General features: G+C 50.2%; 1 protein-coding gene across 1 annotated transcript in view; it reads right to left on the bottom strand.

Annotated features, from left to right (window-relative positions):
- Positions 1-20,696: 20,696 nt before the first annotated feature.
- ZNF503 (zinc finger protein 503) overlaps positions 20,697-22,937 on the bottom strand; it is a 4,212-nt gene continuing 1,971 nt past the window's right edge. Inside the window, exon 3 of the mRNA XM_024741049.1 lies at positions 20,697-22,932. Coding sequence (XP_024596817.1) covers positions 21,629-22,932 — 1,304 coding nt within the window. The 3' untranslated portion in view covers positions 20,697-21,628. The remainder of the gene's footprint in view (positions 22,933-22,937) is intronic.

The raw sequence follows: 22,937 nt of genomic DNA, 5'->3' as shown, positions 1-22,937 counted from the left end.
AGATTTTTAAAAATAATTTTTAAAAAGTCAAGGAAACAGGGCTTCCCTGGTGGCGCAGTGGTTGAGAGTCCGCCTGCCGGTGCAGGGGACACAGTTTTGTGCCCTGGTCTGGGAAGATCCCACATGCCGCGGAGCGGCTGGGCCTGTGGGCCACGGTCGCTGAGCCTGCGCGTCCGGAGCCTGTGCTCCGCAGCGCGAGAGGCCACAGTGGTGAGAGGCCTGCGTACCGAAAAAAAAAAAAAAAAAAAAAAAGTCAAGCAAACAATGCAATTTTGTTAAGAAGAATGAAGCAGATCAGTATTACTGAAAAAGTAAGATAGGAAGGGAAAATCTGAGTAAATATAGATCAAATGTCTAAAAGCAGTTACCTTGGGGAGCTAAGATTACAGCAGACTTTCACTTTCAAGCTAATCATTTCGGTAACATTTTTATAATAAGTATTTCTTTTATAATAATAATAATTTAAAAAAACAACATTTTAGGTCAACCTGGGGGATTGTCAGGTTGACTGCCTTTTATGAAAATTAAGAACCCTAATCAAGACTTATCCAAATGAATGGCCACCCTACCTCTGTTGGGCAGTGGGCCAGAAGAGAAGCTGTAGGCAAGGCAAGAATTTTTCTTAAGGAAACGGTGGCTGTCTATTTTGGCACACAAGATGAGCGAGTGATCTTCACTCTGGCCTCTCAGAGTACTGATGCTTACGTGGGAAGGAGCTTATGGCAAAATCCAGAGGCTAGTGTGGTTTTGAAAAAAGCATGTTTAAAAATTGCTGCTTTTTCATGGTAAAATAATATGTTTGAACTATTAATTAATTGTTAAGAATTCTGGCTATTTCCTTCTCTTTGTCTCTCCCTGACTCCCTCTCCTTTCAAGGTGGTCTGTTCTATGCTGGGTGCCTTGGGGAAGAGATGAGGCAGCAGAAAGAGAAACAAAAGGCTCACCCTGGCTTTTGACTTTCAAAAGCTTAGGGTAAGGACCCAGGGAAAGAAAAATAGTGATCAGAGAGAATATCTCACTCTCAAGCTTAGAAAATGGGGAAGGAGGAGGATCAGAGGTGTGGATGCTGAGGGGATCGGGATCGACACTGGTGGAGCAGAGGCAGCATCCAGGGAACTCAGAGCTTCCACTTAGAGAACGTGAATCAGCACCCCTGGTCCCCAGCCTCCACCTAAGGGCTGGGATGTGGATCAGGAAAATCCTGGAGCCCTGCAGGGCTTCAGGAGGGGGCTAGCTCCCTCTGTTCTGTCTGTGCAAGTGCTTCAGTCTTTTCTCTGGGTGCCAAACATCTTTTCCTGCTCCTTAGTCTGGATGGCTGAACATGACTGCCTCTAGATTTCATGCCTTGATTTAACACCCAGAGCCAGACTGACCTCTTTCTGGGTTCGCCACCCCTTGTTCCTGGGGCCATCTCTGATTGGCCCAGCTTGGATCAGGTGCCCATCAGGCATCCCCAGGCATCCTTGGACCATTCTGCTGTGTCTGGGGGCTGAGGTCTCTGCTGCAGTCTCATTTGCTGTCAGATTTCCCCTCATCTCAGTCCTGTCTTCCTAGTTTCCTTACATGTGTATCCCCAGAGCACTCCCCCATAAACCTTCTACATGCACCTCTCCATCATCTCCAGCATCTGTTTCCAATCTAAGACACTCACCTTGCAGACTCTTGGTACCTACAGGGTATATGGAGTCAACACTAAGGGATGTAACTGTCTGAAAAGTGCTTCCCTGGATAGTGAGGCGGTCCAGACACCATTCCCAATACCGGACAGTGCGAGGCTGACGAAAGAGCACTGGAATGAGAGAATTTGGGAGCCCTGGGTTCTGCCACTGGTGAACTGTGTGAATTGGCAAGTCAGTTAACTCCTCTGACTCACAAGGTTCTTAAATGCAAAACAAGAATAGGAATTTCCCACCTCACAGGGTTAATTGAGAGTTCATAAAGAGGATCTAAGTGAATGGGCCTCAAACAGTGCTTGGCACAAAGTGGAAATATTACACATCTGTGAAACGGTTTGGCTTTCAGAGCTTCCTGCCCATCTCCGTACCTGCATCCCTCTATCCCCATACCCTTCCCACTCTTTTTTGACTGAAACGCCAGCACAGATGCACATACCATAAGGCTGAGTTGATGGGGTGGAGGTAGGATGTGAGAGAAAGGGGGAGAGGGAAGGCTCTGAGAGCAGATTTGGGGGATGGCCATAAGCAGAAGGGCCACGTGACCCGCACCAGGAACCTACAGCTTCATGACCTGATATCACCTTCTTTGGCTCTCTGCAGGGACTTTGCATACACTGTATATAAATCACATTAAGTTATTTTGAAAGACATGTCATATTGTGTCATCTTCTCTGCTCAGAAGGCTTTCCATCCCACTCAGGGTCTAGTAGTCTGGCCCCTGTCATCTTTCTGAGCCTTTTCTGCTCTTCATCCTCTCATTTTCTTCAGCCATGTTGGTCTCCTAGCGGTGTGTCAAACACACTAGGCATACTCCCACCCCAGGGCCTTTGCACATGCTTCTCCCTCTCCCTGGAACACTCTTCCACCTGGCTCACTCTCTCACACCTTCAGATTCTTACAAGTCAGCGAGACCTTTCCTGACATCCCCATCTCCATTTAAAATAGTAAAACTCCCTCGGCATTGCCTACCCCCTCTCTACTTTAGCACTTGTTACCATCTGATATGCCATGTATTTTATTTATTCACTGCTTATCCTTCTCTGTTGGAATGTAGGCTCCACGAGGACAGGGATTTTTGCCTGTTTCATTCTCTACTATATCCCATGATAGTATCTGGTAGGAAATAAGTGCTCAGTATATTTTTGTTAAGTGAATGAATGAACATGTTTATAGGAAGGTGAGACTGAAGAGAGCAAACCTACTAGTGAAACCAATGGTAAATTGATGTCAGCCCATGGAAAAGGAGGGACAAAGGCCACAAGCTTGGTGAGAATCTCAAAGTTCCCTGCCGGACCAAGGCAGTACACAGGCTCTCCCCTACCACCCCAGCCAGAGAGCTTGTTGAGGGCAAGAGCCATCTGTCTATTAGCTGAGTGCCTGGCTCAGTCCCTGGCAGGTGGCAGATGCTCAGTGGATGTTTGCTTATGTGCCAGTGCGCCAAGGTGCTGGGAGCTGAGGGGAAGTGGCTGTACCTTCGGGCATGGGAGAAAAGATGCTGGTGTATTCATCTGCCTCTTGTCTCAGCCATTGGCATTGGCCAGTGTTTCCCAAAGTATGTTCTGTATTAACCCCAGTGTTAATAGGTGTTAGGGATGCTAATAGGTGTTAAGTGGGGAAAAAGATTCTGTGGTCCAGTAAGTTTGGGAAATGCTGTATTAAATAAAGTTAAACAGGTGTCCTGACTTCAGGACTCTGAAGAGCCTGGCTCAGTCCCTAACATGTGAATATAAATTATAAATCCAGGAGGGGCTTATGTTTGGAAAACTTTTCCAAACTTAGCTGACCATGAAACCCATTTTTCAAAGAGAGCAAGTGTTCCACCCGGTGCTCTTTGGGAAACACTGGCATAACCTCACACCTATCAGACACGGAAAGGATTTTGCAGGAAATCTAGTGCAGCACTCCCTCTTCACAGAGAAGGCAAGGAAGGGGAAAACCAGAGAGGGAAAGGGATGGACTGCAGGAAACACAAGTCAGAGTTGGGGCTTGGGCTAAAATTCAACTCTGGTCTCCAGGACACTTGTTGCTTCTGGCCTTGACCTCTGCAGTTCTGGACGCTGGTTCATCAGGCCTGCTTTGCTTGCTTGCGTCCTCAGAGTCACAGAAACTTGGAATAGGAAAGCCCTCAGAGCCTTGGAACTCCCACTCCTAACCTCACTTCCTGTTTCTGGCCCCAGCTTCCTGCTGTGACCCAACTCTGGGCTTCTAACCTGTACCCGGGAATCCAATGCTCCCCACCTACACCTCCCTCCCTGCCACCTCTGCCCCTCCCTGGTGTAGGTGTTCCTGCCCCCAAACCCTGGTTTTCAAAGTGTGGTCCCTGTACCAGCAACATCAGGACCACCTGAGAACTTGCTAGAAATGCAAATTCTCCGGCCTGAACTTGGACTTACGATTAAGAAACCAGCAGGTGGAAACCAGCTATCTGTGTTTTAACAAACCCCTAGGAGCTTTTTAAAAAAAAATTTATTGGAGTATAGTTGATTTACAACGTTATGTTAGTTTCAGGTGTACAGAAAAGGGATTCAGTTATACATATAAGTATATTCATTCTTTTTTCAGATTCTTTTCCCATACAGGTTATCACAGACTGTTGAGTATAGAGTTCCCTGTGCTACACAGTAGGTCCTTGTTGGTTATCTATCTTATCTATAGTAGTGTGTGTGTGTTCATCCCAAGCTCCTGATTTATCCTCCCCCTGTCCACATTTCCCCTTTGGTAACCGTAAGTTTGTTTTTGATATCTGTAAGTCTGTTTCTGTTCTGTAAATAAGTTCATCTGCATAATTTTAAAAAATTAGATTCCACATACGAGTGATATCGTACGATATTTGTCTTTGTCTGACTTTCTTCACTTAGTATGATAATCTCTAGGTCCATCCACGTTGCTGCAAATGGCATTATTTCATTCTTTTTTATGGCTGAGTCATATTCCATTGTATATATGTACCACATCTTCTTTATCCATTCCTCTGTCAATGAACATTTAGGTTGTTTCCATGTCTTGGCTATTGAAAATAGTGCTGCAATGAACATTGGGGGGCATGTATCTTCTTGAGTTATGGTTTTCTCAGGATATATGCCCAGGAGTGGGATTGCTGAATCATATGGTAGTTCTATTTTTAGTTTTTTAGGACCTTCCATACTGTTCTCTGTAGTGGTTGTACCAATTTGCCCCTAGGTGCTTTTGACTCACACTAAAGTTTACCATCCGCTTTCCTCAACCAACTAACTCAGCCCAGATAGCTGAGGGTCAGGTCTTTCCCCAAAAATCAGAGCAGGCAACCTCCACGGTTCTCAGTGAGGATCATGGAAAACTCCAGACACAAAATCTTTAGAGATTCTTATAGCTCAGTGGGTTCCAACCACTTGAACTTGGTGCCACCCAAGCCCTGAAGTTAATTTACCCTCAGCATCATTTTATTCGTTGGTCTAATCGATAGAAGCAATTTTACAAAACAGACCTGGGTTGGCGGGGCAGTTCGGGGTCTTGTTGTATCTATCAGCCACCCCACCTCTAAAATACATCTTGGCAGGAGGAGGTCTCTATGCGGCCTGCTGTGGGGCATCTGGACATGCCTGCCTCTTACTTAGTCCCTTCAGGCTGAGGTGGGGCCTCTTCAGTGCATCAGGACAAGCGCTTCCACTGAGTTTAGTAGCTCAGTTCTGGCACACTTTCCTCTCAAATCCATCTGCTTCCTGGATTTCTACCCAGGTTGATGTAGGCCTGACTCAATGGTGACCTCAGGGTTGCTGCACTGAATAATTCTCAGGAATGCCATTGTGCAGTGCAAGGTCTGCGTAGCCAAAAGTGGTGATCCTGGGGCCCCCCATTCTCTTCACTCAGAAGGAGGATAACCCCCTCTTTCCTGCTCTCCACCCACCCCTGGCTCTCCAGGTAGACAGGAAGCCCCTCAAAAGTGCCCATTGGAAGGCTGGCTTGGAGAAGGTGGGTTGTTCTCTGCTTGCTGCTGAGAAATGCAGCCTTGAAAGTCTCCATGCTGTATCTCTTGTCATGGCCCTGTGCTCTGGGGGACAGTGTGGATAATTTGGTCACCCGCTCACTCACCCACCCGCCCACTCGCTCACTCAGCCCAGGCGGCAGTGCCAGCTGCTATGGCAGCCCTCCATCCATCCTCGTCATTCAGGGGCCTCTGAAAGTACGCCTGTCAGTATAATGCACAGCCTGTTGAGGGGAAGTGACATTTTGAGTAGTGGACACTTTTCCAGGAGCATTCATCCTAGGTCAGTCTCATGATAAATAAATACATTTGATGTTTGGAGTCAGCAGGCAGGATACAATGACCGAAATGCCGGCACAGATGCACATACCATGATGCTGAGTTGATGGGGTGGAGGTAGGATGTGAGAGAAAGGGGGAGAGGGAAGGCTCTGAGAGCAGATTTGGGGGAGAATTTATCTCCCTTCCTCCTGGCACCTCTAGGGAAAACAGGAAACAAAGGAAGCTGCAATTTCCCTTTATCTGTGAACCACAAGAGGGTCCTTTTTTCCCGTCACCCCTTCTGCTCCTCACCTGTCCTTCTTCCCAAAAAGAACCGTGGTCCCTATCTTAATTACCCCTAACAGTGCCCTAAACAAAGTATTTATAAGGCTTACTGCGTTTGTCTTCCCGTTCCTATTAATAAAGTCTGGGGATGGAGGGAAGAAATATGGGTGGGTGACAGGGTTTTTAATGGTGCCTCACCTTAAATGCATTTTAAAATATGTAAATCAATAAAAAAATTATTTGTAATAGCAGCTTAAGAGTGCTGGTTAGCCTAGCGCGGAGTGAAATGCATGCTACAAGCCCTATTACCATACATCCTGGGAGCTGTAGTTAGGATTAATCTGTCAAAGGGGATGGTTTAGTGTTGATGAATATGACATGTGACCATTAACGATGTTGATTTTATCTCCCGAGATTAGCATGATTTACTTCGGATGGATAATAATGTCATTTGCTTGATGCAGTAGATCTGTTTACGAGCTGATTAAATTGTAAGGCCTTGCCTCATTTCATGCTATTTGGTTTACAGCTTCATTACCACAATCACAAAAGCTGGGGAAATGTCCCACATTCCATGTCACAATAAATCACTGCTTCACGTTGCTGGGATGGATTTTAGCAGTTCTGCCCAGCACGGACCATTCTCAGCTCCCCACTAATCTGTGATCCAGAATACATTAGGGGAATCTTCAGGAACACTGGCATGAGAGGGGGCAAGAATCCTCTTGGATCTTTTAATTGAGATTAAGGAAGTCCTTGAGTAATTAGCTGTAACAAATTAGCTTATTATTTAGAACAGTGAAGTCACTGTTTTTGTTGCAGGGGTGATTACCATAAATACGCAGAAAAGTGACATCCAAGGAACCAGAGGGATGCTCCCAGGCAAATTTCATTTTCACCCCATTATCCTTTGCTCTGGGAGAGGGGCGATCTGAATGCAAGGTGTGTAGGGCATCTGTGCATTAGACACCATACTTCTTTAAAGTGGAGTAGGGGGGTGTGCACCACGCACCCACAGCACAGCACCAGCCACCTCAGAACCTCGGGGTGGGATGTGCTGAAGCAGAGGGAAGAGTGCAGGGCACCCGGGTGGGAAGAGAAGCGTGTAAACCACAGACCTGTTCACTGCACACCAGCTCTGTATCCAGAGTGACCTGGCAGCAGGATTCTCTACTCTGTGCCTGGGGGAGAAGGAGGGGGCACATGAGATGGAAAAGACAGGGCCGTTTACCCCTCAAGAAGCTGGGGAGGCAGAAAACACAGGCTGAAACAACTGTGTCCATTTCTAATAAGGCCTAAGAGTTTTTGAGTTCTTACCAACTGCCAGGACCTGTTCTCACCACGGATACCAGTACCACCCCATGAGGTTGGTATTATTATTCTCATCCCATGTTATAGATGAGGAAACTGAGGCTTTGGGGGTGAGGGTAGGTTGAATGATGTGCCCAAGGTCACAGAGTCAGTCAGGACAGAGTTGGAATTTGAACCAGGTGCCAGAGCCCTGGAGCTTCGCACAGTACCTGTATGCTGAGGTTGCCCTTTTGCTCTGAATAAGGCCATTACAGCAAAGAGGCAAGGGAGCATTTTTAGAACTTTTGCTTCTTACTTCTGAATTGAAGCCTGTGACCCTGATGGTCCTGTCTGCAAAAGATTTAGGATCAACAGTAATCGGGGCACTGAGGCCAGGTCTTAAATAGAAACTTTAGTAAGATTTTGTGATGAGCAAAATTACAGAAGACGTTAAGACTATACTTCCTCAAGGCCAGGCCTTTGGAAATAAAAAGCAGTCATTTCAACGGGCACAGGTGGTCTCTCACTGCTTCTTAGCTGAGCACCTCCCTAGGACACTAATGGGTAAAGGGGAGAAATTGTGGACCTCTGATAGTTCTGCAGAAGAGGTAATCCCATTCCTAAGCTCTGTGCAAATTCACTTCTGAACTTGAGATGTGGGCCTCCAGTGCCTGCATCCCTTAACCAGAGTTCATCACCGTCCCTTTAGGGCAGAGGCCACTTGGCCCTCCAATCTCCATTCTCCTTTTTCCCTGTCCTAGAGCCCTAATTTTGTAATTGATTTTAACAAAATACATTTCCCAGTCTCTTTTGCAGCTGGATGAGCCATAGGACTAATACGGCAGCCGTTTATTAAGCATTTCTTCTGAGCCAGGCCCTCCTAAGTGTTGGTTGGGATAAAGATACCTAAGGTGCGAACACTGTCCTCAGCACTGCCCTCAGACAACCAGGCTACGAGTCTGTCTGTCAGTCATTGACCTGGCAATCTGTCGAGTGCTTAATTGATCTATCAGTCAGTGAGTGTGTCAGCTACTTGATCAATGGCCGGACCTTTGCCCTGTCAGGCATTGGTCCTAGTATTGAACTCTCAGGGTGCATAGAGAGGGGACTTTGGCCACAGACCTGGGATGTGTACAATTTGATGCCAGGCATAGGGATAAACCCCCAAGAAATCAACATACCCTAATCTTACACAAAAATTAACTAAAGACTTAAATGTAAGACTTGACAGCGTAAAGCTCGTAGAAGTAAACATAAGGACAAACACACACACACAGACACACACACACACCATGGAATATTATTCAGCCATAAAAAAGAAAGTAAATCCTGTTATTTGCAACAACATGGATGAACCTGGAGAACATTATGCTGAGTGAAATAAGCCAGACACAAAGGACAAGCACTACATGCTACCACATATATCATCTAAAATTGTCAAACGGGCTTCCCTGGTGGCGCAGTGGTTGGGAGTCCGCCTGCCACTGCAGGGGACGCAGGTTCGTGCCCCGGTCTGGGACGATCCCACATGCTGCGGAGCGGCTGGGCCCGTGAGCCATGGCCGCTGAGCCTGCGTGTCCGGAGCCTGTGCTCCGCAGCGGGAGAGGCTACAACAGTGAGAGGACTGCGTACCGCAAAAAAAAAATAAAAAATAAAAATAAAATAGTCAAACTCATAGAAGGAAAGAGTAGAATGGTGGTTGCCTGGGATGGGGTGGCAGGGAGTGGAGGAAATGAGAAGTTGGTAAAAGCATATAAGCTTAAAGCTATAAGATGAATAAGGTCTGGGAATCTTGTATACAGCATGGCAATTATAGTCAACAGTACTGTATCGTACACTTGAAATTTGCTAAGAGTAGATCTTAAGTGTCTTTACCACACACACACACGTGCGCACATGCGTGCACGCACGGTTAACTATGTGAGGTAATGAATGTGTTAACTAACTTGACTGTGGTGAGCATTTCACAGTGTACCCCAGTAATGCTCTGGCTGTGCAGCTGTGCTCACCTCACTACCAAGCCCCCCTGCCCTGCCGCCTAGTTGGGGATCCTGGCTCTGGAGCCAAGTCCCCTCTGAGGTCTCTTGTCACCCCTGGATGTGGTGCTTCTAACCACCTCCCCATCCCTGGTCCCCTGGGTCTGCCTCTTTGTCACAGAGGCTTCTCCTGTGACCCTCGTCCCTCTGGCAAAAGATATGGAAGCAACCTAAGTGTCCATCAACAGATGACTGGATGAAGAAGATGTGGTAAATATAGATATACACAATGGAATATTACTGAGCCCTAAATAGAATAAAATTCCACCATTTCCAATGATGTGGATGGACCTCGAGAGTATTATACTTAGTGAAATAAGTCAGACAGAGAAAGACAAATACTCTGTGTTATTATTTATATGTGGAATCTAAAAAAATAAAACAAGTGAATGTATATAACAAAACAGAAACAGACTCACAGATATAGAGAAGAAACTAGTGGTTTCCCCTGAGGAGAAGGAAGCAGGGAGGAGCAAGATAGGGGTATGGGATTAAGAGACACAAACTACTATGTGTAAAATAAATAAACAGGGCTTCCCTGGTGGCACAGTGGTTGAGAGTCCACCTGCCGATGCAGGGGACACGGGTTCGTGACCCGGTCTGGGAAGATCCCACATGCCACAGAGCGGCTGGGCCCGTGAGCCATGGCCGCTGAGCCTGCACGTCCGGACCCTGTGCTCCGCACCGGGAGAGGCCACAACAGTGAGAGGCCCGCGTACCGCAAATAGACAAACAAACAACAAGGGTATATCGTACAGCACAGGGAAACATAGCCATTATTTTGTAATAACTTTAAATGGAGTATAGTCTGTAAAACGACTGAATCAAAATGTTGTACACCTGAAACTAATATAGTATTATACATCAAGTATACTTCAATTTAAAAAATTAAAAAGGAAAAAAACAAAATACTATTGGCAAAGTGACTGTTCCTCCTAGGCCTTCCTCAAGAGCCTCAGGTTCCACCCTTAGTCCAATTTTCTTCTCTTGTCTCTCCCAGGGTCCATATCCCTCACACCCCAGGTTTTAGCCCTCTCTTCTGCTAACTACTCACAAATTTACATCTCCAGCCCTGACCTGCAGGTGTGAGAAACTCAACCTGTACAAAACGTACACTCTGTATCTCCCTGCCAAAGCCTGCTCCCCCTCAGGATTTCTTCCAGGTACCCAGATGTGGCCGACTCCTGGTTAGCCCTCCATCCCAAATCTATTCTCCCGTTCTTCCTTGCACACGGCCACCCATGGGGCAGAAATGACGTTTCACAGCCTCCCGTGAAGCTGGGTGTGGCCAGGTGATTATTAGCAACTTCTTCCTCACTTGTTCCAAAGGACATTGCTTGCCCTGGACTTCCCTCCTCTCCCCTTCCCCTGGGTGGGAATAGTGCCCATATCTAATCACACCAATGAGCACAATGTCCTAGGGGATGAAGGAACACCAAGATGGAAGGCACTTGGGTCGCTGAATGATGTCATGGAGCAGAGCAGCCTTACCAGCACAGATACCACAGACCCGAGAGAAACTTCCATCTGATTTAAGTCACTGTGCTGGGGGCGGGGGTGGGTCTCTTTGTTACGGCAGTGTAGCCCAATACCCTAGGCCAAGACCTCAGGATCATATTTGCCTTTCCTCTCTCCTTTCCAGCCCCTGCCCTTCACTAAGTCCAGTCCATCATACCTCCTCGCCGACCCCTAGGACTGTTCTTGCTTTGTCTGTCCTGCAGCCTCTCCCCTGCTTCCAGCTGTCACCTTCTCCTGTCCGAACCACCTGATGTCTTGGTCTCTTTATCTCCAGTCTCACTGTTCTATCCCATAATGGTACTCCTCTGCTCAAAGACCTCTGATGGCTCCCCATTGCTTAGCGAAGAACAGGACGCCATCTGTTCCTATCACATTCCCACCCACTCCCCCTGCCACAGCTGCATCCCTACCAAACACCCTCGTGGGGCGTCCTGCCTCCATGCCTTTGACCTTGCTCGTCCCTCCTCCTGGTTTCCCAAATCCCCCATTTTCCAGCCATGAAATGCCTATTCATTGTCCAAGCCCAGATCAAGTGCTGCCTCTTCCCCATGATTTCAGCATCCTCCTATTGGAATTAGTCCTGTGCCTCCAATGATCATAGCCCTTATCACACGCCTTAAGGCAGCAACTTTTCTGTAACCCAGTAGATTAGACAGTAAGTTATTTGAGGGCAGACACCATGTCCTAGTCGTCTTCCCACTACCTCCATGCCTAAGAGAACGCTGTGTATGCAGCAGGTACTCATGACATGCTTGCCACTGAACGCTCACTTTCTATGTTTGGTGGAGCACAGCTCTGACTGGGCAGTAGCTTTGCCACAGGTGACCAAGGTCGTCTTTCCTCTCCTCTTGGGGACTTCCCCAAGGAACCCCAAGGGAGGCAAGAGGGGCTGCCTTTCCCATATTTCCCTGGGGGCTGGAGAAGGAAGCCACTGTGGACTTTCTGTCAGCTCTGAGAGCAGTACCTGTCAGTTGAAGTACACAGGTTTTAAGGCATGGGGCTTTAAGTGAGACAGCTCTGGCCTTCAGCTCACCACTTGTTAGCTGTGTGACTTCAGGCATGTTACCTAACCTCTCTGAATCTTAATTTTCTCTTCTTAAGCATGAGATTAATATAGTACTTATCTCCTAGAGATCTTGTAGGGATTAAAAATATAATATAAAGAAATATAAAGCTCTTGGCACAAGGAAAATGCTCACTAAATGATAATAGTCATAATAATCCATTTCTTTCCTATGGTCCAAGATTCTGCTTGGTTAGAGGGCACCAGGGAAGGCTCCACCCTAGGCCTAGCCCACTGGAATCCTTGCTGTTGGAGGGGGTTTCCCTATGGACAAAAGTCAGAGAATGTGCATCGTCACAACTGTCTTGGTCCCAACTGGGCAGTTTGCTGGGTGCTCCCAGAAGGTGGAGAGGGAGTGGGGCTGGTATCTAGTGGGGCTGGAGGGAGGGGCCAGCTGCCTGTGACTAACCCCAAAGGGGAGGGGTTAAACCAGATCTGGCTGGCATCAATAGCTGAGGGTCCAATGGCAGGGGTATAGAGCACCAGGCTGCTGAGGCTTCTAGGCGGCCAAGGGCTCTCACATCAGGTGGGCTGCCAGAATGGTGTAAAGGATCTGGATCCCAGCTGACCAAGCCTGGGTTCTAGGACAGGGAAGCTGCTGAGGGCAGCTGGAAGACAGCCTGCATACAGTGGGGTCAGAGAGGAGGCTACATTCTCCCTAATTATCCCCACACTAAGCCTGGGGACAGCAGACCACATCCAAATCCTCCTCACTGACTGGGAGGAAGATCCTTGCTTCCCACGGACTCGGGGCTCGGGCTGCTGGATGTGCAGGTTGCAGCTATTTGAGTGGGACTAGAATAACTGGGTCCAGTGGTGTGCTGGTAAATGCTTAATAAACAGCTCTCTGGTGGGGGGAAAGCCTTCACTTAGAGTGTTTGCCAGTTGCTGTGGTGTAAATACTCCCACCATGGCTGATTTCAAGCTATCACCATAACATCACAGAAAGTCGAGGTGGGAAGAGATGTGCACAGTTGGCTCTTGTGAGCCAGTATGAGCTGATTCCAACACACTACTAGGTGGGACCTGCCACCTGCATTAGGGTTAGGTAGGTTTATTTGGCTTCAGTGTACAGAGAGGTAAAGGCCACTATGCAGTGGTGAAAAGCACAAAAATAATGGCCTTGGAGTCCAGTAGCCTATAACATAATCCCAGCTCTGCCACTTACTAGCTGTGTGGTCTTGGGCAAATCATTCTACCTCTCTGTGCCTCAGTTTCCTCCTCCATAAAGTGGGGCCAGTGATAGTGCCCAACTTCATAGAGTTATTGTGAAGGTTGCACAGGTTAACACCGGCCTGTAGTAGGTTGACATACATGTTATTTGTTACAGTTAATCACACAGAGTAGTTGGAATGTAGCCATGGTCAGAAAAATTTAGCAAGGAAACCCCAGAGTCCCTCAGGGTGTTTCCCAAGGGCATGCTCTTTTTATATTTAAAATCTTGGATTTCCTTCAATATCAAGGATTTAAAATCTGCAGGCCCATGAACCCCCTGAAATTATTTTTCCAATGTTGAGTATATGGGCCATTGCTTTTATCTATTGGATTCTCAAAAAAAAAAAGGCTGTGGTTTCTGCATCTTCCCCTCAACCCACAAAAGGCTTAAGAACTAGTGATGTGGAAGGTATAGAATTCCCACACCATAGGAATCGCCCCTGGAGGATGTGGGGGAGAGTTGTTTATAAAGCGTGTGAAAGAAAAATGGCAGAGACACAGAGAGACATGCAAAGAATTTAGCCGAGAACTCCGAAATCTCTCTCCCTTTTTGAGACCTAAGGCGGAGGAAGCTTCCAGCAACAGGGCAACCAAACTGCTCACATTCATGGCTTCCCTGTTCCTGCTTCCTCCTTACTCCTTTCAGTCTTAGGAGTCTCCCTAAGTCTTCCCTTTTCTGAATCTGCACCCCCCGCACGCCCCTGCCACCTCTACTCCCCAGGACCCGGCATAGGTGTGTCCCAAGGGCCGGTGTGGGTGTATGGAGGCATGATTAGAACTCACTCGAGGGTCGCTATGATTCAGTGATAACGTTTGTGTTCTTTTTGGTTGTGTCTTTTACCTTTCTGTAGTTACCTTGTAATTATTTAAGGTAAGGTTAGTGCAAAGTTGATTTAGCATTGGTTTGCCTCTGTTTTGAGTTGGAGGCTGTATTCAGTTTTTTTCCAATAACATGGAAGGGGGTGGGAGGTAGGTTTACAATGCTACTCCCTTTCATCCCATGAGATTTTATTTTCGTTGCTGTTCTTTTTTCAAAGATGATCGGTCCCTTCTTCCTGGCTTGGTGCTGTGTGTGGGGTGCATGGCGAAAATGAACAGGTCCCTAACCAAAGATCTTTATAGGGATAAAAATTACTTTTTGACAAATCCCACTCTAAATCATTGCAGTATACGACTCCAGGCACCTAAGAGGAACAAGAACTACAACTTTTGAGGACTTATCAAGTGCCACCCCTGCTCACTTTATCAACAAGAATCTGTGGTTTAGCGGTGCAAGTCACCAACCAGTGACCCTCTGGAAGGCCACCAACAAGAGAGCTCTCTCCTAACCCCAGTTCTGGGTAACCCCTTCTGTGGATTGCAGAGGAGTCTGCTAATGTCCTACCCCAACTCCCACCCTTCTTGCTCCCCTGAGTAACAGAACACTGAATTGATCTGAGGCAGCAGTGTGCCCAGCTAAACATTACATTGCCCAGCCTCCCTTGCAGCTAAGAGTGGCCATGTGACTAGGTTCTGCCCAATGAGGTATAAGCTGAGGAGTTGTCTGTGGATTCCAGAAAAACTCATTAAAAGGGAGGGACCCTTTTACCTCTTTTCACTCCTCCTTCCTGTTGTCTGGAATGAGGTGATGGTAGCTGAGCTCCAGCTGCCATTTTGGACTCAGAGACGACATGAGGATGAAAGCTTCCTGGTTGGGCTGGCACAGAGGAAGGCAGAGGACCCTGGGTGCCTGATGACCAAAGGCCATTCTTAGCCTGGAGCATTCACCTCCAGACTGAGAGAAGAGAACATTTATCTTCTTTAAGCCACTCTTTAAGGGTCTTTGCTATTGTCAGCAAATGCAATTTCTAACTGATGCATGGAAGCTCGCCAGGCCTCGTTTTATGCCAGGGGCAAAGACATCCAAAGTTCCTCTAAGCCCACTGCTACTTCTCCTCCTCCTCTCTTTGGAAGAGTCATCCTGTCCAAGAGGGCCCAATTCTTTTGCATATTTCCTCCCTTCTGTCTTTTGTTTTCCTCTTTCTTCCCCCACCCTGCCCCACCACTTTCCTTCCCTTTCCCTCCTTCTCTCCAACACTTACTGAACATCTACTAGGTTCCAGGTACCAAGCTAGCTGCCATGACTAGGAATAGGTATAGGAGACAGTCCCTCCTCCCCAGTGCCTCAGAGTCCGGGCTGGGAGGAAAATGTAAAGAGAGCATGATGGGATGGACAGGTGCTACAGGAGCAAAGGGAAGGGCATTGGATCTAATGGGAAGGACCTGGGGGGCTTCCCGGAGGAGGTGACACTGGCCGGAGATTTGAAGCAGGAGTTTTGAGTTGCTGGTACTTAGGAAAATAAGGTAGAGGGCAAAGATTCCAGGCACAGGGACTAGCACAGTGGAGTACAGTGGTTAAGGACTCCAGTGCTGGAGCACAGACATGTGACTTCTCTCTAGTCCTCAGTTTCTTCACCTGTAAAAGGAGGATAGTAGTATAGTAGTAGTAATAGGACTAGATGAGTGCCTGGAAGTAAGTGTGAAATGCATGCTACTTATTAACGTTATTAGTGTTGGTAAATGTGCTGCCCATGGTGTGTGTAGACAAATAACAGCTTTGGAGACAAGTTTCACAGAGGCCATAATTGGCTTGTCCATGGTCACACAACTATGAAGAGGCACTACTCAAAACCCTGGGGTCCTTATCCCTAGTCCAGTGGCCTTCATATGCCTACGCTCTGCCATTGCATTAAGTTCTGAGGGAATGCAAAGTGAGGGAAAGTGTGTGTGTGTGTGTGTGTGTGAGAAACCTGGAGGGCTTCCTGAAAATGAGTGTTGAGAAAGTTCTGAAGGATGGGGGAGGAGGAAGGCATTCCAGGGAAGAAGTGTATGATGAGCATAAGCAAGGTGTTGGGGGGGCTAGCTGGCTGGAAGAGGGTCTGGACTGTGAAGACTGGTGAGACACAAGGTAGAAGAGGCAGAGAGAGGCCAGGTCTTTGAAGATGAACCATGGTTATAGGCACTCTGATGGCCAGATAGTAGACTGAGAATTTGAACCAGTGAACCACAGGGAGCCACAGTTAGTTCTTGAGCGAGGGGGCTGGTCATAATGAAACAATACTTTGGGAAGAGAAGAAGGAAAGAAATCTGTCTTTACTAAGAGCCAGTATGGGCCAGACAGTAGGTTGGGAATTTTCACACTAATGATTTCATTTGAGCGTCACAACCCTCTTAGGTGGGTATCCATATCTCCATTTTACAGATGAGAAAACTGAAGCCCAGATAAACTGAGTGATAGAGTTGAGCCAGTGGTGGAGCTAGAGTTCGATTTAGACCAGCCTGACCCCAAATTTGTGCTCTTTGCACTGTACCATGTGGCTTTAAGCTGTTCTCTCAGAACGCCCCTTGTGCTGTGGGTGTCCCATCAGGCGCTGCTGCTTCCCCAGGGGCTCAAGAGTCTTTCTGCAACCCAGACGCCCCCTGGGCAAACCCCAGGGTCACACTGGGCAGAGAGAGATCAGTACCCCCAGTACTTTGGGGGATCTCCAGCACAGGGTAGGGTGAAGTGCTGGGGCTCTGGGTCTGATAGAAATGAGTTCAAATCCCAGCTTTGCTGTGTACTATCTGAACTTAAGCCTCAACTAAGGGGGGCAGCAGGATGAGCCCTAGATTGGGAGCCTGGCTGGAAGTGATGAACATCTGAGGAAGTGAAATGATAAGATGTCTGTATTCACTTCAGATCGGTGGGTTGGGGGAGGCAAGAAGGAGGGGGCAGAGAGGAAACAAGATTGGTCATGAGTTGATAACTGTTGAGGCTGGGGTGATGGGTTTGTGGGTGTCTAGTATACCATTCCCTCTACCTTTGTGTATGTTTGAAAATCTCCATGATAAAAAGTAAAATAATAATAATAACGCTGAGAACTTAAAAAGAAAACAGTTATGTCCACCACACTCTCTCCCAGCTGAATCAGAATCTCTGCCTCCCAGGCATTGTTATGCTTTAAAATTGCCTCAGGTGAGAGCAGCCAAGGTGAGAATCTGCATAGACTTCATCACTCACTAGCTGTGTAACCTCAAGCTAGTATCCTTCCCCTGCTAAGCCTCAGTTTTCTCATCTGTAAAACAGGGGTAAAGCTTCTAACAACCTCATGGAATTGTTGTGAGGTTTAAATGGATAATACAGGATAATATGGGTTGGGCCTAACAGAGTGAGCAGGTCAGCCTGCAGCTTTGCAGTCACTCTGAGCACCACCAAGCCTCTAGCCATAGTATTATAGATGAGGAACCGTAAGGCAATATGTGCAGAAGAGGCCATCAGATGGCCTCCCAGGGACAGGCCTCACCTTCTGGGCAACTTTTACACGTTTTCCAGAGCACAGGGAGTTCATCAACTAGAAGGTTTTTTCATCTGCCTTTCCTTATTGCTTAAAGACCTCTCAGCACAGACACACCAGGGTCACTCAGTGTCACTGCCAGAGGTACAGATTGGGGCAGGGCTTGAATGGAGGGAAAAGCTTGGGCTCTCTCTGTTGGCCTTGCCACTGGCTTCCAGGACTTAGCCTCAGTTTCTCCATCTGTGTCAGGTGTGAGTAAAGAGATGGGCAGCCCTTGGCAAGGGGTAGGTAGTAGGAAATAATCAGAGAATGAGAATGAATGAATGCATGAATGTCTGGGGATCACTTCACTATGACAAAGTGACCTGTCGGAGCCTTGATGAGGTCAGTGGAAGCTCCCCAGGATGGGGAGGGGCCCTTGACACGTGGGCTAACTCCTCTGGGGTAGAAAAAGCACGGGGAACACAACAGCAGAAGCTAGTGCAGGTGGAGAAGCGCGGAGGACATGGTTCGCAGCAGGAGAGGAGCAAGGAACTACCAGGAGGGAGCTCCGGGACACCGCTTCGAAAACCGTGCGAAGGTGGAGGCGTGGGGTCTCGCGCTGACCACCTAGCCGCGCGCTGGCCAAGGTTCCGGGTCTCTTGCCCGCTCCTCTGGACTCCGCATCGCCGCCTGGCGGCCGCGCCGCGCTCCGCTCGGGCTTCGGCGGCAGCGGGCTGGCGTGCGGAAGATCCCGCGGCAATTCAAGAGACCGCGGGAGAGACGGGGGCGCGGAGCGAGGATGGGGCGTCTGTTCCCCGAGCGGGGTCGCGCCTGGTCTGGACCTGCAGCACACACTGGCACCCTCTCCTCACTAACCCGGCGCCGGGGGTGACTCAGTTCCGTCTCACACGTCGGGGAACGCTTTCTTCCCCCAACCTCCGGCCCCCAGCTCCAGAATTTTACTGCCTCTGAGGAGATTCTCCGGGAAGGCGGTCTCATTAAAATTTCAAGGCGTTTTGGGTTTGATTTTTGTTAATAAAATATCCAGACTGGGCGTGAAGGCACGAGCGTGCCCAGTTCGTCCCCGTGCCGGTCCCAGACCTGAAATTCCAGGGCTGGGGAAGTTCTAGGTCCTTCCCTCCCAAGTGGGTCCCGGCGGGCAAGGTGTGGTAGCGCTGCCCGAAGACTCGAGGCAAAGGAGAGCGAAGCGTGTGGGTCGGAGTGGCCAGGAGCGTGGGGCTGGTGCTGGTGAGGGGTGAGCAAGGGCCTGGTTTTCATATCACAAGCCGTGGACACTGGAGTCCTCGAGACTCGGGCCGCACCATCTCCTCGAATGTCCTCCCATCCCATGGGGGTGGGTATCTGTCCGAGAGCCTGCGGGTGACAAGTCACTCCATCGGCCGAGGTTCTCAATAAGCTAGACCCAGCTAGGCCCAGCCCAGCCTCTCTTACCCGGACCAGAGTGGGCGCAAGACGGCGTCGTCCCGGGTGCAGTGCGGGCGGCGGCTCGGAGGCGCGGGAGGCTGCCCCCTCCGGGTAGGCGACGCAAAGCCTATCTTCCTCTACCAAGTCCTCTCCAGGAGGAGGCCTAGGAGCTCCCCGCGGCGTCCCGGAGGTCGCCGGGCCTGCTTTGCGTTCAACCCGGGAAAAGGCCCCGCAGGCATGAGGCTGACGCTGGGAGGAGGGTGTAAAAATCTCAGCGTCACCAACCCTCGAGCAAATGGCGGCGGGGGCCGCGCGGTTGACTGACCGAAGTCTGAGGCCGAGGGCGGCCTCTGCGCGGCGGTGAGCTTCCCGAGGCAGCAGGGGGAGCTTGACGCCGAGGGAGACCGGTGGCTCGGAGAACCCAGAACGGCCTGACCCTGGGGAGAGAAGGGTTCGGGGCGCCCGCTCAGCGCCGCGACTCCAGGATCCCAGGATCCCAGGAAAGGCGAGCTCTGGACCCAGAACTCCCGCGGACCCGGCAGGGCGAGCGCCCAACAGCCAGAGACCAGGACTTGCGCCCGGGCCTGGAGTATGAGTGTGTGTGTGATCGCGGGTGGGGGGTGGGGGTGGCCTTGGACACCCGCCCCCCCCCCCCCCAAAAAAAAAGATTAGACATCTTCTCTGCCTGGTTCCATGGGCGCTTCAGGCAGCTCCGTCCTGCCGCTCAAGCTGGGGAGAAGGGAGCGGTGCGCCCCGCGGGGATCCGCGCCCGGACGGAGAGTCCCGCCGCGCCTTTGCGGAGCTGAGCTCGCAACCCAGAACGGCCGTCGGCGTCCACCTGGTCGCCCCAGCGAGGCCGACAATGGGCGCCAGGACCCTCGCGGGGCCGAGCTGGAAGGGGCTTCCGGGTCCTGGGCCCGGGCGCGCTCTCCTGCGGCGCAGACTGGGAAAAAGCGCAGACTGCAGAGAAATCGGGATGCGGAAAAGCAGCCGCGGCGCCGGCCTGACGCGGGTCCCGACTCCGGAGAGAGGAAGCCGCCCCGGGGGGAGGGTGGTGGCTGCCTTTGGCTCTCCGCAGCCAGGAGAAGAAATGGAAAGCGAACTCACTTTACCCCTAGGGACAAGAGGGCTCCGGCGCGCTCTCCTCCCCAGGCCTGGGAAACAGGTTCCCAAGCGCCCTCCGACCCACAATCGATCCCGGCTGCCCGCCCGGAACGGGGGATGCTTGGAAAGCCAAGAGAGGGACAGCGAGTAGCGGCATCTCCTCCGGGCCGAGGCCGAGCGGGCGAGTCCCGACCTGCGCCGCTCTCTGCACAAAACGAAACCCAAACTCCCGAAAATCTCAGTAGGGAAAAATTTAAAAATCCTTTTCTTTTCTTTCACTTTTAACAAACCAGCTGCTGGGAGAAAAATTAAAAACGAAATTAGCGATAGCTGAGGACACTATCTTTCCACATTGTGAAATCCCCTTTAAAAATATTTTCCCCAAGGCCAACCCCACGATTGGCCAGCCCGTCTGAAGCCTTTGCCTCTTCCTGAAAATCACAACCAAACAATCGGAAATGCGGCCACAGTTCTGGGAAGAATGAGTAGCCATGAGGCCCAGGGAACCCACTGAGGCCGAAACTGCCATGCTCTTCTTTCTCTTTAACCAAAAATAAAAAAAGATAAGAAGAAGTAGTAAAACCTTTTAATACATCAAATATACGGAATTTTAATCTTTAAAGCGATACATTGTCTATTATTTTAGTACATGACGTAAACCTTACTTGTCCCCTTCTCAGCGGGTGGACTTTAAAAATTAAAAATAGTTAAGTGTTCCTTTTAAAGAACAAAATAAGGCAAATGAGGTTTTGGAATAGAATTGTTTTTCCTTTTTTTTTTTTCTTCCAGACTACATACAAAAAAATATCCATTCTCTTTCGATGGTATACACCTTAAAAATAATTGCAATTTGAAATCAGAGCTGACAAATTGTGACTTGTTTTTTTTTTCATTTTTTGTAACAAACATGCAGGTAAATTTGTTTCAATCAGACATTAAATAAGAACGTACAATACAATCATAGCAATTTTAAAGTAACATTAAAGAGAAGACCTCTAGTTCTGTGGCGGTTTTGTATTTATTTATAATCTACAAGGGACGGGAGGGTTTGTTTTCCACATTTTTACCCTCAAGGTTTAATTTTTTCCCCCTCTTACTTTTTACCTACGGAGCTCAAACTAAGTAATGCACTTTTGAACCACGGGTCCGCTTGGAGCTAACATAAATAAATACCAGTGTCCACCGATGCAGTCCTCAGATGAACACTTTCTCAATTATTTTTTCCTTCTTTTTCTATAAAAAGTCAAATGATATTTTTTCAACTTTTATAAAGTTTGGGTGGGGAGATGAGAGGTGGGGAAAAGGAGAGTGAGTTTCCCACCGGGTCTCGGTCGCTGTTTCGGGTATATAGATACGGTATATATATATATTTTTTCCTTTTCTGGCCCGGGTGATCCCCACGCGCGGGTGACAGTAGCCTCTAACCTGTTCCCGCCCCTCCCTCGGCTCTTCCCCACTCCCCAGTTCTTTTCTTTCCCTCGACAGCCCTCCCGACCGTCCTCACTGGTACCCCAGCGCGGAGGCCGTGGTCAGTCTCTGTCCGTAGAGGGCGTAGGGGGAGTAGTAGGGTCCGGTGGCGGCGGGCACGGGCACGGGAGCGCCGGGCGTGGGGAGCGGGCTCTTGGAGTAGGGGTGGTAGCGGCTGCTGAGTCCCAGCGCGTGGTGAGGGCTGCGCAGCGCCAGCGTCCCGGGGCTGCCCGGGGCGCCCGACGTGGGGATGTGCATGTGGCAAGCCATGGCGGCCGCTGCAGCGCTGGCCAGAGACGAAGAGCTGGGGTAGCCCGACAACAGTTTGTCTGTCCCGGGGAAGGCCGTATGGGTCCGCAAGTGGCTCAGCAGCTCTTCGGACGTAGCGAAGCGCTTGTCGCAAGGCCCGTTGGCCGACACCCAGTTGCAGATGTGGGGGAGTGGGTCGTTAGGGAGCATGAAGCCGTAGGGGTAGAGGGGGTGGCCGGCCAGAGAGGGCGGTGTGGCGCCGGCAGCCGCGGCAGCGGTTAGCGATGAGTGCACGCCGTGCAGAGGGTGCGTGGGGTACACCAGCGGGTATCCGGACTTGAGAGCTGCAGCCGCCGCGGCTGGATCGTGAGCGCACGACGCGCTGGCTGCCGCCGCCCCAGCCAGGTGGCTGGCGCAGTGGTAGCTGAGGCAGTACGGGTCCCGGCACAAACTGGCTGTCATCACGGACGGCGGCGACGCTCCGGCCAAGGGGCTCGAGCCGGCGGGCTTACTGCAGCCCAGAGAGCCCGCCGCGGCCGCCGCCAGCTGCGCCCCCACCAGGCTGCCCGGCTTGGTGGGGTCGAGCGCCACCCCGTGTGGCAGGAACTGGGGCGGGTAGCCGGCGTAGGCCCCAGCCAGGCTGCCTGGGTAGGTCATGCCCGCGGGAGGCAGAGGGAACACTGTCTGGCCCGGCTTGTAGGGCGACACGGGCGCCACCAGCCCAGAGCCCAACACCGAGGAGGAGGTGGGCGCGCTGGGGCCGGAGCCGGAGCCCGATGAGCCGCCACAGTCCGAGCCTAGAGCCTTGCCCCCGGGGCCCCCATCTGGGTGCTGGTTCACGTCCACATTAATCCCGCCGCCACAGCTAATCCGGCCGTGCGCCAACCCCGTGGGTCCCCCTTCGGCCGAGGCGCCCCCGGAGCCCTTGCTGCCGCCACCGCCGCCGCCCGCCTCGGAGTCCTTCTTGTCGTCCTTGCCCTCCGGGCCGCCCCCGGCCGAAGGCAGCATGCCTCCTGGCGAGCAGGCCGAGGCGCTGGAGCTTGGGCTGCCTGTCCTGGGCGTGAATGGCTGGCAGGTGGCGCTCGGTACCCGG

This window comes from Neophocaena asiaeorientalis, unplaced genomic scaffold, assembly GCF_003031525.2.
Source record: "Neophocaena asiaeorientalis asiaeorientalis breed wild unplaced genomic scaffold, Neophocaena_asiaeorientalis_V1.1 scaffold484, whole genome shotgun sequence".
Lineage (NCBI taxonomy): Eukaryota > Metazoa > Chordata > Mammalia > Artiodactyla > Phocoenidae > Neophocaena > Neophocaena asiaeorientalis.
Note: the sequence above shows the minus strand (reverse complement) of the source record. Positions and strands in the feature narration are given on the sequence as shown.